This window comes from Bactrocera neohumeralis, chromosome 4 (assembly GCF_024586455.1).
Source record: "Bactrocera neohumeralis isolate Rockhampton chromosome 4, APGP_CSIRO_Bneo_wtdbg2-racon-allhic-juicebox.fasta_v2, whole genome shotgun sequence".
NCBI classification, from domain to species: domain Eukaryota; kingdom Metazoa; phylum Arthropoda; class Insecta; order Diptera; family Tephritidae; genus Bactrocera; species Bactrocera neohumeralis.
In genome coordinates, this window is record NC_065921.1 from 30387312 (window position 1) to 30402540 (window position 15229).

At 38.0% G+C, this 15229-nt stretch overlaps 1 protein-coding gene across 1 annotated transcript; it reads left to right on the forward strand.

Moving 5' to 3' along the window:
* The first annotated feature begins 863 nt into the window (after nt 1–863).
* On the forward strand, nt 864–9929 carry LOC126756604 (uncharacterized). The gene is made up of 2 exons (XM_050469804.1): nt 864–1056; nt 9508–9929. The coding sequence occupies exons 1-2, from the start codon at nt 940–942 to the stop codon at nt 9619–9621; spliced, it is 231 nt and encodes a 76-aa protein (XP_050325761.1). The 5' UTR covers nt 864–939; the 3' UTR covers nt 9622–9929.
* The last annotated feature ends 5300 nt before the right edge of the window (nt 9930–15229 follow it).

The window sequence follows — 15229 nt, forward strand, 5'->3', positions numbered from 1 at the left end:
AATAAAATTGAGAAAAATAAAAGTTGGAATAACTTATTAACGAAATACAAAGAAGCAGATAAAGGTGCTACATTAGAAATAAATCCAAAGAAATGTTCCGCTTGCCTGTCGCACATGTTCACTGTGTGAAGAACGAACGCAAAATGGATTTGTATGTCGTGTATGGCGAAACGATTTCATACAGATCGAACGCACATGTGTGTCGTGTATGGCCCCTTTAACACTGCCATGAACAACAAGTTTCGTACTACTTCGCAACTTTTTATGCCCTTCTTTCCGTCTAATGATATTTATCTAGCCCTCTTATACACTTTGATAACTCTGAGAACTAAAAATTTTTCCATTCCTGCCATAATTGACATTAGGGGTATTCTCTTGCTTTTGCAAAACCCTTGCACGGTGCACGAATTGCAGAACTCTCCACTTGGTGCAAAGTCACAACACGTAAAAAAATAATTACAACCTTGAGCTAGCTGTCATTCTTAAATACATATTTTGACGTAAAATTGTTAAGGAATGTAAATTTTAAATAGATTTTATAATTTCTATTTAAATTATTAAGATTTATTGCAGTGTTTTTGTTAAGAATAAATGCTGAAGGTGTGCCAATTCACAATAGCCATGCACAACAGTCATTTACAATAAATTGACCGAATCGGCCGTTCATATATCACTAGATTCTGCAATGGGTGCTCTCGTACAAGGGTACATATTATTATTATTATATTTCGGTATGCGATTTTTGCAATCTGCAATCTTGCAAGAGCAAGATAATTCCCTCCTCTATTTATCCATCCAATAAAAACATCGATGCACTCCTTGTTCACATTAAATTTACATCGATTTTTCGCCTACCGATGGATATCGGTTATCACTATTGTGATATTTATTAAGCTTGTGAGGTTTGTTTTGAATTTGTTTTTCTACTTGTCTGACGGAATGGTACGTTTAAGCATAATTGCATTTGCTGTGAAGCCTCGCGTTTCACTCATTAAGTTTCGCAAAGGTGGACTTGCTCCTATTGACCGTACAGAACGTCTGTCGTCAGCTTCTACAGTAAGTTGCAGAAAAGAGTTTGGTTGCGTAATAATGGCAGCATCAAAAGAAAGTGTATAACGTTTGTTTATTACTTTGCCTGTTTTATTTTCGGTCACGATTCCGATTAATTTGGCAGTCGGGTAAAAAACACGAATTTCGGTATAATTGCGGTATGTGCTAATAGGGGAGCTTCTCCAGTGCAGTAATATGCAAAAATAATGTTAACACTTATATATTTTAAAATATTCCCGATTAAAAATTCAAGGGAAACTTTAGTATACCATCCCACGATTTCAGGTTGAAAATTACCACGGGTAAATTTTAGAATCCCCCGATTTCGGGGTTAAAATGGGTATGTACGGATAGAGGAGGTCCTCCAACCTGACTTATGGTTTTTTAAATATTTGCATTTAAAGTTCAAAGAAAAAAATATATATAGTTGCCGCTGACTTATGGTTTTTGAGATATTTGCATTGAAAGTTCAAAAATTTAACTATATAACATGCGTGTTTCGCCGATTTATAATTAATTTTACACTTATGTATATATCTTAACTTATATCCACTAACCCTTCACTAATTCCTTTCTAACCATTTATTTTATATTAGATAGTAGAAAAATAACTTTTATTCAATAGTTTACTTTTGTTCAATTATTAAAGAATAACAAAAGGGTTGCATTTTAACTAATATTCAGTGTTACCTTAAGTACATATTTTACAGAAGAACATATCAATATCATCGGCATACGCTGTACACTCTTATAAAAGATTGAACCTGCTCGATTAAGTTCTCCAGCAGCAGGTTGAAGAAGTCGCACGATAGGGAGTCGCCTTGTCTGAAACCTCGTTTGGTATCGAACGGCTCGGAGAGGTCCTTCCCAATCCTGACGGAGCTTTTGGTGTTGCTCAACATCAGTTTACACAGCTGTATTAGTTTTGCAGGGATATCAAATTCAGGCATACGGGCATAGAGGCAGCTCCTTTTCGTGCTGCGAAAGAAGCTTTGAAATCGACGAAGAGGTGGTGTGTGTCGATTCTCCTTTCACGAGCCTTTTCCAAAACTGGTCGGTTGTTGATTTTCCAGGTCTAAAGCCACATTGATAAGGTCCAATCAGTTTGTTGACGGTGGGCTTTAATCTTTCACACAATACGCTCGATAGAACCTTATACGCAGTGTTAAGGAGGCTTTTCCCACGGGAGTTAGCGCAGATTGTGGGGTCTCTCTTTTTGTAGATCGGGCAGAGCACGCATAACACACTTTTCGGAGAATTTTCGAGCATTACCCTTGTCGGCCAGCTTATCAAGCTCTTCATACTCACGCATTTCGGCCTCTTTCTTTTTCTGTCTGCAAATGCGTCTCGCTTCCCTCTTCAACTCTCGGTATCTATCCCATCCCGCACGTGGTTTCGGTTGCAGCTGTACGTAAGGAGCTTGAAATTCCGTCCCACAGTTCCCTTATACCGAGTTGTTGACGAGCGCTCTCAGAGAGCAGGAGTACAAGTCGAGTAGAAAATCGTTCGGCTATCTGTTCTGATTGCAGCTTCTCAACGTCGAACCTTCCTTGTGTTTGTTGGCGTGCGTTTTTTTGCTACACAGAGACGGTTGCGAATCTTGGCTGCGTCAAGATAGTGGTCCGAGTGGATGTTAGGACCTCGGAGCGCACGCATATCTAAAACACTGGAGACGTGTCTTCCGTCTATCACAACATGATCGATCTGGTTGGTGGTTTTTCGATCTCGAGACAGCCAGGTGGCTTGATGAATCTTCTTATGCTGGAAACTAGTACTAGCCTCAAACCCATTTGGGGATGTTTCCTCGTGGGAGCTGGACTTACCGACCGTAGTGCCAAAGATAACCTCTTCGCCCACCCTGGCGTTAAAGTCACCAAGCACTATTTTGATATCGTGGCGGGGGCAGCTCTCATAGGTGTGCTCCAAGCGATCATAGAAGGCATCTTTTGGTCCTTCTCTTCCGTCGGGGCGTGGGCGCAAATCAGCGATATGTTGAATAACCTCGATTTGATGCGGATTGTGGCTAGACGTTCATTCACCGGAGTGAGTAGGGTTGCCAGCTCTCAAACTATGGAATATAGTATTTTTCCTCTTTTTATATAGTATTTTCAATAAAAATATAGTATTTTTCATAAAAAGTCAACAATTGATTCTTTAATTCTTTATTAAAAAAAAGATATAAAAACATAACAAAACAATTCAAATCCAGTCAGTTTTAAACAAAAGAATATGCTATTCGTATTATCGCAATTAACCGTATACAGTTCAAAGAGCATTTGATTGAATACCAATAATGAAACATTAAATAGTTCAATCCCACTTTAAGTTTTTTGAAAACAAAAGCAATATTTAAAAAAAAAACTTAAAAAATATTACATTCGCCGTAAATTATATCATATAGGCTATAAAATAGATTTGCGACATATTGATAAATTTTTACTATTTTTCTTTTGTTTGTTAAGAGCATATTATTATTTTTTAAATATCGCTCATTATCTAACAAAACCCATAAAAATCTTAATTTCAAACTTTGGGCAGAAAAAGAAAAACTCAGCAAAATTTCATCTAAATTTAAAACTTTGTTGTAAGGATTTAAAAAAAAAATGTTGGTTGCTATACAGTTTTATATCTTAATCAATTTAAGTGCCATTAAGTGTAATTGTAAAGCTGCTGAAAATTACGGCTGATTTAAAATTTTTTTTTTTGCTGGCAGTGTTAGGCATTTCCTTCTATATACAAACATTTTCAAATACACTTTGTATGGAATGCAAAGCCATATCTATGTTAAGTTTTTATGTGATACAACCAATTTTCGTCGGTAAAATCAAACCACTTTTTAAGATATGTGAGGCATTGATCTAAAAATAACACAAAATTGTTCTCTGTTTCTTTGTAAAGAAGAGGATTTTCGTCTCTAATATATTTTAATAATTTATTGGTTTCGTAACCAAAAAATTTATCTTGGTTCCTTTGATTGAGCTAAAACTTCAATTTTTCCATTGCTCCATACAAATCAAGCACTGTTGTGTCATTTCTTTCCAGTTTTTTAATTGTTTTGTCGAAAACATTGAAAACATGGCTGACCATATTTAAAAAAAAACTTTAACTTGTATATTTAAAATATCTTCTTCAAGCTTTAAAAGTTGACGAATTTGTGTTGGGCATTTATCATCCACTTTGCGAAAGTAATTCGTTATGGGAGTCCAATACATTAATATATGATCGACTGCTGGCAACAAAGAGAGCCATCTTGTTCCTATGTGACGCTTAATCTCATGCCATTGCCCATTCACTTCTGCCACGAATTTTTTAAGCTCCTCTCTTCTAGAGGCAGAAACAGAGAAGTAGCTATATATTTTAAGGATGATGTTTTCGACATCGCAATTTAAAAAGTTCATTCCGTATTTGACATTGTGTGCATAGCAATTGCCTTTTATTAAATGTGGCACCATTTTCTCAATGTTTGTGAAAAGCGAATGGTTTTTTCCAAAATTAGCATTTACATTGTCGGCACTAAGCGCAATTATTTTAACAAGCGATAGATTATTACGCGTTAACGAATCTTTTACTGCTGTGAACATTCCATCTGCTGACTCATCTGGATTTTCATAAAAGTCTAAAAGCTTTTGCTGCATTCCTGCTTTTGTATCGAAGTACTGAATAACAAGAGGGACTAGTTTTACATTTTTTCGGTTTGACGCGTCTATTTGCAATGCAAAAAATTCACTTTTATCTTTTATATGTGTCAGAGCTTGTTTCGATGCATATGGGACCAGAGCATTTTCGACAATTGCTGTTTGTTTCGTTCGACCCAATTGAATGGTTTATCATTTTTAGATTCGGCATAAAGTAATTTATTAAGTTGGCACCGCAATCTGCACTGTTATATGAAAGGTTGTGCTTTACTGTATGGTAAACTAAGGCTAACTCAGCAGCCGTTGTTTGTTTAGATTCGTTTGATTCAGCAGTACCCAATCGTAGAAAATTATTTAAAATTGAAGATTGTTGCGTTATTTTTAATTTACTTGCGTGCGTGTTATATTCACTATGCTGTTTTATCTAAAATAATGATAACTTTAAACTAAAAACCACGTATTAAACAATTTTGAATCTTACTTGACCTATGCCACTTTTATCAATTGAAAAAGTTATTGCACAGATAGAACATTTTGCTTTAAACTGATCTTCATCTTTTTCAAGCCATGGAAATTTCCTTTTCCATTCGTTTTTAAACTTTTGCAGTCTTTTTACTTTAACTTTTCTCTGTGTTTTAGGTGTTTCATATAATATGCTGCAATCACTTGAAGACATTCTTAAAATTTACCTGCGAAAAACAGCTGATTGAGCTAGTGCCTAAAATGCTTTATCGATTTATCGATATGTTGGATATTCGCAAATTCAAACAACCTTTTATGCACAGCTTTATCAGCTGATTTTCGCTGTTGCGAAAAAAATATAAAATTATGCTTGAATAGGGATTCAAATTTTTAGAAAAGTATGAATTAATTTGCTTAGAGTATAAAAATAGTATTTTAGCGTACTATATTTATTGAGAACAGTATATAGTATTCAAGCGAAAAATATAGTACAATACTATAAATATAGTACGTCTGGCAACCCTAGGAGAGAATGATAGTACTCGGCGACGGAGTCTCTCTCCCACCACGAATCCCACACCAAACTTGCGCTCGATTATATGGCCACTGTAGTAAATGCCACAAGGACCTACTCGTCTCAGCCCTTGTCCCGTCCATCGCGTTTCTGGGACAGCGGTGATGTCAGCCTTTATTTTCACGTGGACATCAACCAGCATGGCAGCGGCACCTTCCCAATTAAGGGACCGGACATTCCAAGTGCATGCCCTCAAATCATAGTCCTTAATTCGTTTGCCATGGTCGTCATCAAAAGGGGGTTCACTCATCCGAGGCTTGTTGTTTCTTTTCAGGGGGTGTGTTTTTTTACGTGGCGGGTCCCAAACCCAGCGGACAACCCTGCGGAGGGAATGTTTCGCCTTCTCACGTTAGCTCGCCTTGAAAGACCGGAAGTCGTGAGCTGCTTGAGCCATATGTAAAAGAATCGTTTCTGGCAACTCCCAAGTGAATGGCGATCAGAGAACTTTCCTCACTTGCGTGAACTTCTACATATGACTGCATCCTCCCATGAATTAAATTAATTTACCAATAATAAAAGAGTTATAAACTGTCAAATAATCAGTGTTACCATACTAACATATTTTACAAACTAACAAAAATAAAATAGAAAGATAGATTAACAAAACGGAGTTTTACGCGAAAAACCCCTTGACACACCCCGGTGTTAGACCGACCAAAACTATTTATTAGAAGTGCGGCCGAATACCGACTTGAAAAAATCTTGAAACACCCCGTGTTGGACCGCCCAGGGTATTTATTTGAAGCGCGGCCGAAGGCCCCCACGCAAAAAAAGAGTTTTACCCAAAAAAAACTTGGCACACCCCAGTTGCGACTAATAAAAAAGATTTTTTGCTATAGACAACTGCGAAATCCTTTTTTTTGGGTATAATCTATTTTCTTTATTTCTCTCTCGGTGTTCCTAGGAGGCGGTTCCGCTCCAAGGTGACTGTAAGGATGACTGCCTGGAGAGGAGTTCATTATTCTCCTTAACTGAGAGCATACAGGCCTCACTATGCAGACATAGGACAAGAGGCATCCTGTCGTAGTCCGGAGTGCGGTATACTGACGTCTGCCCTTCACTGCATCCAAGCGGCCTTATTGGTACGCCGTAGTTAAGGACCGGCCGGCCGATTGCCTTGTAAGTTGCCCACAACGTTTCTTTGTTCTTTCCCCTTCTGCTGCCGGCTAGCGAATTTTGTTACAACTGTGTATTTTGGCAATAATCGCGGTCGTATGAGGAGTGAACAGACAGACTGTCAAAAGTCAACCTAAAATCGTAGGATTATTGACAGCTAAAATCTTGACGCCATCGACTGCAATATTAAGGTCAAGTCTGCACTCCTTCGTCCAGTTTGTAAATGTGTTCGTTGTGGATTTAATGGGGGAAAGTGTTAAGTTGCGTGCAGAGAGGAAGCGAGATAGTTCGGAGAGATAGCCGTTTATCTTTGAACACATACCATCGATTTCATTGCCCGACATATAGAAGAGAGGACACCACCCTGCGGAACCCCTTGTTTAATTCTTCTCTCGTTCCCTCACAGGGTGGTTTTTGGTTAAGGCCATGAACTATCTGGGCGCATATGACGCGATTTTTAAACAATACCTACAAACCAAGTTCATAGAACCAATATGAAAGGGATCAAAACTAGGCATTATTTCAACCAATGCTCATTTAAACGAATTTCGCTAAGAACTGAATTTCAATTTATAGTATTTCTAACTCACCAAAATAAAATGAACATTGTCAGTTAAATTTTCATTAAAAGTTGCAATAAAACAACCGCATTTAACGAAAACGGGAAAGAACCAATCACTTTCTATTTCGTGTTGTTGCTGATACTGTCTATTCAACCAACTACATAAAATTGACCTTGGAACAATTTTTTTCAATAAAATAACTTACGCACAATGCACTCAACTAAATAAAATGAATGTTATTTCTACATCAATGTATTTTTTTCACAAACAATACTTGCAATTTCAAACAACTCCAACGATCCTCCAATCTGTCGATCCCATCCTTGAAGTGAGAAACCGGAAGGTCTGCAAAATACGCTTAAATAGCCGTTATGACCTCTTTATTTGATGAAAAACGCTTGCAACGCATACATTTTTTGAGTTCTGGAAACAAATGGAAGTCGCTGGGGGCCAAACCTGGTGAATACGGTGGAGGCTCCAACAAATCAAACTTTAATTCATGGATTTTAGCCATTGTCAAAATGCTCTTGTGACACGGTGCATTGTCCTGATGAAAAAGGATTTTTTCTTCTGCAAACCGAATTTTTTCCTTCAACTGGTCTATAAGGTTGCAATAATATTCAGAATTAATTGTTTTACCAGTTTGCAAGTAATCCACAAACAAAATTCTTGTCGCATCCAAAAACTGATGCCATAACCTTCTTGGCCGATTTCTAGACACGAACTCGTTTCGAAGCCGAACAACCAGGTTCACACCACTCTTTATCCTCTTGTTTTGATTTAGGATCATGGTGATAGACCCCAGTCCCATCCATAGTGATGAAACGACGCACAAACTCCACTTTATCTTTTTTAAAATGCTCCAAATGTTTCTGAGGAAATCGCATTCGAACGTGTTTTTGTTCCATTCTTAGCGAATGCGGCATCCATTGTGCACACAGCTTTCTAAAACCCTAAATTTCACTTAAGATATGGCTCACACTGCATAATGAGTTGCGTAGAGCCTCTACTAAATCAGTCAATCGACGGTGGTTTGACAACTTTTTTTCCATTTTTTTAATTTTTTTTTCTGAACCACCAACATCTCAAGAATATTGTGTTAAAGTTTTAGGTCATTCGGAGAAAAACTAACGAAGTTACAGCAGGTTGAATAACGGTACCTCTAACTTAGGTTTGCGCGCCTTCCAGCTACCTGCGCTGAGCGGTAAAAACTTTGAATCGATTTTCCCAAATATGTAATTTTTAAAGTCGGTGACCAGCCTACAGAATCGATCATTTTTGAAATTTTGTACAAATATTCCACATATACATATATAGCTCTCGAATGACGTCGAGTTTTTCGAAAAATTTTAATTACTAACAATTTACAATAACAAATTTCGATTTTTTCGTCTAAAATCGTCATTTTGGCTTGAAAATGGTACCAAAAATTTAAAAATTAAAAAAAAAAAACTCGACGTCAATTGAAAGATAAACTAATAAACTAAAGAAAGCATTTTGGTTTTTTGGTTTCAGATGATCCAGTGATGCTGTAGGCTGGTCACCGCACAAAAACTTCTTTTCGAGGTGCCTGCAGAGATCGATGATAAATCCGTTATTCCTCTCTATTTTTCGATTAAACTTTTTTTAAGTATCCTTCAAATGTTGTACTTTCATATAATAATAAGTAAAATAAACCTACAGCAATAATTTTTTCTAAAAAAATTCATGAAAAAAGGTCTTTTTTCGACGAAACAAACCTTACCCCCAGCCCCGTTGTCCGTTGTCCGAATAAAACACGAGCGAATTCCGGTAACGTGAACCGGTTCTATATATGTGGTATAATCTTTTTTATTTTTGTCGTATTTGGCAAAGACTTTTGAAGTGTTAGTGGATATTGAAATGAAAAATATAAAAGTAAATTTTTGGACTTCAAGCAAAAATATCTGAAAAACCATAAGTCATATATATATTATTAATCCGGAGAACTTTATCCGCAGGGGATGCTATGCTTTAGTTAAATGTAAAAGTAAATATAATAAGTTGAGCTTTCTGTTATAAATATAGGGTTAAGAATATAATATAATTCGTCCCTTTCGTTGATTTTATATTTTTTCGTTTTTCATAGGAGAGTGCTACTCGCAGTACAGCTATTGAAGACTGGGAATTGCCATATCGGTATGCGCGTAAACCTATTGACCCGGTTGAAATGGAATATATTAATAACGGTGGAATTATTTAAAGTGTTTCGTCAAAAAAGGAAAACCTGATATATTTGTCATGAAGACAGAAGCGTTTGCATATTTTTATTAATAAATAAATCAAAGAATGCAGTTTCGAAGTCGTATTAAATTTTTATATTATATGAAAAATTGGTTGACATGTGATTCGAATACCTTGAACTTAGGTAATTTTTGTTATTTACGCTAATAACACAAGGGATGTATTATATAAATATACTCTTATACATACTTTGTTGATTTATCAAAACTTCACTTAATTAATAACTTAATAAAAAATGTTTTAATCATCATGGACAAGTAAAACATACATATGTTCGCTATTTATTTTCACTATTAAACTTGGTTGTACTACTATTCTTATATTCTTTATTTCATTCAATGCATTAATAAGGAAAGGTTCTTGCCTTCTACATTTTTATTATTTGGCGGAAATGAAAATTAAGATGTTAGAGTTAAGTACAAGTAATATTTTGGTATGTGATTAACAGATCTCAGTATACATATCTATATTTTTGTAGAAAAGTTGCCGATATTTTAATTGATAAGGCTATGTATATAACGCTAGTCTCAATGCAATATTGGTACCCTTTAGAACATTTATGTATATAAAATTTGATTTGGGGAATAAAATTTGTGTTGCCGAAATGTTCAGAATGTTGGAAAAGGCCTTCGGTGATAATTGTTTGTGGCGAGCAAGTGTTTTTGATTGGTATTATTCAAAGTGGGCCGAGAACGGAAGGATCTGAAAAATTAAAGATCATAAGAAAGGCGAAATCACGCTTGGTTCCGAAATCACTACATATGTAGTCCTGCTGTGATGCGTACGACCCGGAAACAGACGACCTATCGGCCGAATATCGTGGCAAAGGTGAGCCGAAGCTGAAAAAACTACGTTCAACCAGGTCAAAAGTCAAGGTTATGTTGAGAGTTTTCTTCGATTATCGAGTTGTGGTTCACTCCGAATTCCTTCTGATCAGCCAATTTACCAACAAGGAATACTATTTGAGTGTTGTGCGTCATTTGCACTAAACTATTCGTAACAAGTAAGAATGGGTATATATATTTATATATACTCTAAACTGACGTTGAGTAACACCAAAAGCTCCGTCAGGATCGGGAAGGACCTCTCCGAGCCGTTCGATACCAAACGAGTTTTCAGACAAGGCCACTCCCTATCGTGCGACTTCTTCAACCTGCCTCTGGAGAAAATAGTTCGAGCCGTAGAACTAAATAGAGAAGGTACCATCTTCTATAAGAGTGTACAGCTGCTGGCGTATGCCGATGATATTGATATCATCGGCCTCAACACCCGCGCCGTTAGTTTTGCTTTCTCCAGGCTGGACAAGGAAGCAAAATAAATGGGTCTGGCAGTGAGCGAGGGCAAGACGAAATATCTCCTGTCATCAAACAAACAGTCGTCGCGCTCGCGACTTGGCTCTCACGTCACTGTTGACAGTCATAACTTTGAAGTCGTAGATAATTTCGTCTATCTTGGAACCAGCGTAAACTGGGTTTCATTAAGGTACCTCACATACAATCATCAATCATATGGAGCAAAGTCAACCGGATAATATTGACCGATATATACTGCCAGTTGGAAGTTCAAAAAACGCATAATTAGGTATATGGGGGCTTAGGGAAGTATTGACCCGATTCAGTCATGTTTAGAAGTTCACGCAAGTGAGGAAATTTCTCTGAGCGGCATTCACTTGATAGTGGCCAGAAGCGATTCTTTAACATATGGCTCAAGCAGCTCACGACTTCCAGTTCTAGACCAAGTATTCTCTGCGGCAACTAACAGAAGGTTTCAAGACCGGAGCAAACTCTTGTAGAATTCCCAAAGGTGATCTAGTGACTGATGCCCAGAGCATACTAAAATTATAGAGGGAACACTTCTCCAGCCTGATGAATGGCAGTGAAAGTATAACGTCAGGAAAAGACGAACCCGATTCCCCAATCGATGACGATGGAGCAGACGTTCCATTACCCGACCATGAAGAAGTTCGAATAGCAATTACCCGCCTGAACAACAACAAAGCGGCGGGAGCGATGTATTACCAGCCGAGCTATTCAAACACGGCGGCGAAGAATAGATAAGGAGCCTGCTTTAGCTTCTTTGTAGGATATGGTCGGACGAAAGCATGCCCAAGGAATGGAATTTAAGAGTGCTCTGCTCAATCCACATGAAGGGAGACCCCACAACCTGCGCCAACTACCGTGGGATAAAAAAAATTGGTTCACGTTGGATCCCACACAATTTGTCAATCGCTTCATGTCGATTGGTCGAGACAAAAGTAAAAAAAGGTGATAGTGTTTCTTCGAAACATGTTTATAACAATGTGAAGATGAATTGTGTATTTATACGTATGAGCTCGAAAGTAAACAGCAGTCGACTGTATGGGTGTTTCGAGATGAAGAGAATAAAAGTAGTTCGCGCTCAAAGCACTTCCAAAAAATGGTTGCCAGTTCTTTTGAGAGAAATGGACCATACCACTAGAACAACGTAAAACAGTGGTAAACAACCATTTGCTTTTCAAGAAATCAGGAAAACCAACCGCCGAAGACGGATTATTCTACACCACAACAATGCGAGTTCTAACAGATTAACTGAAACAACTGCATTTTTGAACACTCAAAACATGACTTCTTTTCATTCCCTTGCGTAAAAAATAAACTAGTGCTTGATGTATTCGTGGGTAGCTTAGAACCAGGGTAAGGACATAGAACACTTTTTATCTCTTTATGCTAAAATTGAATACAATTCATAAATACAAAAATTATATTTCAAATCATAAGCATTTGTTCAAAATTCATGTAAGAATCATTTGAAAATTTTAGTAATTCAAAAATAGAAAGAAATAAGTAAAAATTTGCATATCCAAACATGCTTAGCATATGGGTTTTACTGATTTCGCTCCTGAATCAGGCAGCTTTTTTTTTAGGACGAACCTATCAGATATATTTGATATCACAACAAACACATAGTTAATGGATTAAAACTGGCTCAGTAATCATTCGATGAATAATATACCACGTGCGTCCCAAAAGACTGATGCCATAACATTGCCAGCCGATTTTTTTGCCTTTCCACGCTTTAGGACCGTTTCGTAATATGCAGTTCACTAGGTTGACTGTTGATTGGACTCGGTTGATTTCACTGGTGCACAGCCCAAATTCAACACTACTTTTCCCCCAAAGAACAATGCTTGATGTGGTGGGTTACTACCCCCTTCGTAGAAATACCTGGTATGATGATGAATGGCGCTGTGTACAAAGCCATTCGATCTCGCATCAACAATCTACCGTGACAACGTCTGATTGTGTTTAACATGGGATCCTGCTGTCGACAGCTTAACTCCACGGTGCTCAAAAGCACAACGGATCAATACAATGCGTCGATCAGCGCCCTGAAAACTGGGTAAGCATTTTCAGTACCAATCGGCAGTGTGGCATGGACACACTAACCACCTTGGTAGGGCTCGAGGCCCATCTAAAACCTCTGCCGTACTTTGGGTCCGGCACCCGGTTGCAATGCAACTCCACATTCGACTGACAAAGTCAGTTCTTCCCGCGATTTGGGTTTTAACCACAGCCACCACGAATCTTCACAAAGGGCCAAACCCAATGAGCAGACTGAAGTTACCTCCAGGGGCTACTGCTCCCCGTGGTACCAGGTTAAAGTCTTTGGTATGACCTTGTAGCCGAAGCTACGACCAGTTGAGCTTCCATACAGACCTGGACTGGTGGCCAGGATCTTAGTCGCCTCTTACGACAGGCATGCCTTACCGCGGGTATATTCGGTTTCCCCTCGAACCCGGAGGGGTCCCCCCGGGTCCCGGGTTTACTCTACCCTATCTAAAGAAGGGAGATCTCGAAGTCTGCATTAATTACCGCCGGATTAGCATTTTCTACATTGCTTATAAGGTTATGTCAATGATATTTTATGGAAGACGTGTTTCAAGAGATCCTTAAAATATACAGCGGAAGGCAGCGGATAAAGTTATGGTTTGGGGGTATATGGCTGCATCTGGAGTTGGACATTTGGATTTTTATAGTGAAAAAATGGGTAAATACATGTATCTGAACATTTTAACAAAATAACTTAAAATTTAAGTGTGCTTAAATCGGCTGTTAATAGCAGCAAAATCAATTTCCAACAGGATACCGACCTAAAATACACAGTGTATCTTGCACGTGCAGGGTTGTTATGGAAATAAAAATAACTTCATAGATCCCGCAATCACTAGACATTAATCCTATTCAAAGTATCTGAAGCTTTTTGGAGAACCGTATTAGAAAACGTCGACTTTCATCAAAATAAGGCCAAAAAACTGGACCATCGACTCAGTGGCTCAAAATAACCGGAAATAATACTAGAAATCGAGTGGGGAGCATGCGTCGACGCCTAAGGACAATAACAGCAACAATATGTAGGCCAAAAACCGCTAAAACTATTGTAAACAGTTATTTGAGGATTTATACCTTAAACTAACTGCTTAAACTAGTGGTACATGTAAGTACTTATATATTTAAAAAAAGGGGTAATTACATTTACATATCTTTCTTCAATAAATTCGTTAATTTACTGTAATTGATTAAATTGTAATATAACAGACTATGTGAGAATTTTATAGTATGTATACTTAATTAAGTATTTTACATAGAATAACGTCTATAATTTAATTCATGATCTTTCAACTTAAATAAGCATCAGCGCGATTTTCTGAATGGGTCGCTGATTCTGCACGTGGCAATGTCTGCCATCCTCATCTTAGTACCCATTGTGTTCCGTGGGCAGGTATTTTTTGCGCTCCTAAAGTCTCGTAATGGACCAAAGTCGCAAAAACTTTCTAGAGACACTAAACCAGCTGCCATCGCTCGAGGTCGTTGATACTTGTGCTGTTGGCAGTGCATCCTATGAGTAAGTGTCGTGGAGTTAACCGTCGTTGGAGTCCTGGTTCAAAGGTGCTATAAAATTGCTAACGGCTTTTACTTTGGCCAGCAGCGCACAGTGGTTCGGTTTGTATGAAATCGCGGTCACAAATAATTCTCCCTGAGATATCGCTCTGAAATTTTCATTAAAAAAAGTTTTTTCTGATACATAGCACACTTACACTTACATAATAGGTTGTCAAATATCGCTTTTTTGCTCTTTATTCAATGCTTTAAGAAAAGTGATTGGATTTAGTTCAAATATGCGCCGTTTCGTTCGATAATCTGTTTCCATCTAGACGGCAATTTTATAATATCCCCCTCGTAGAAGCCCCCCTCCTTATTTGCGAAGAACTCGGACAGCCACTTTTCACAAGCCTCTTTTGAGTTCAACTTTACACCAACAAGGGCGTTCGCCATGGACAGGAACAGGTGGTAATCACTTGGCGCTATGTGGATGATTCCCTTCCAATCCCACCAAACCTACAGCCAAACCTTCCTGGTCGTCAATCCCGGCTTGGCCACTGTTTGGGACGATTCACCGGCTTTCGACCACGACCGTTTTCGCTTGATATTGTCGTATGTGATCCATTTTTCGTCGCCAGTCACCATCCGCTTCAAAAATGGGTCGAGTTCGTTCCGTTTCAGCAGCATATCGCAGGCGTTGATTCGGTT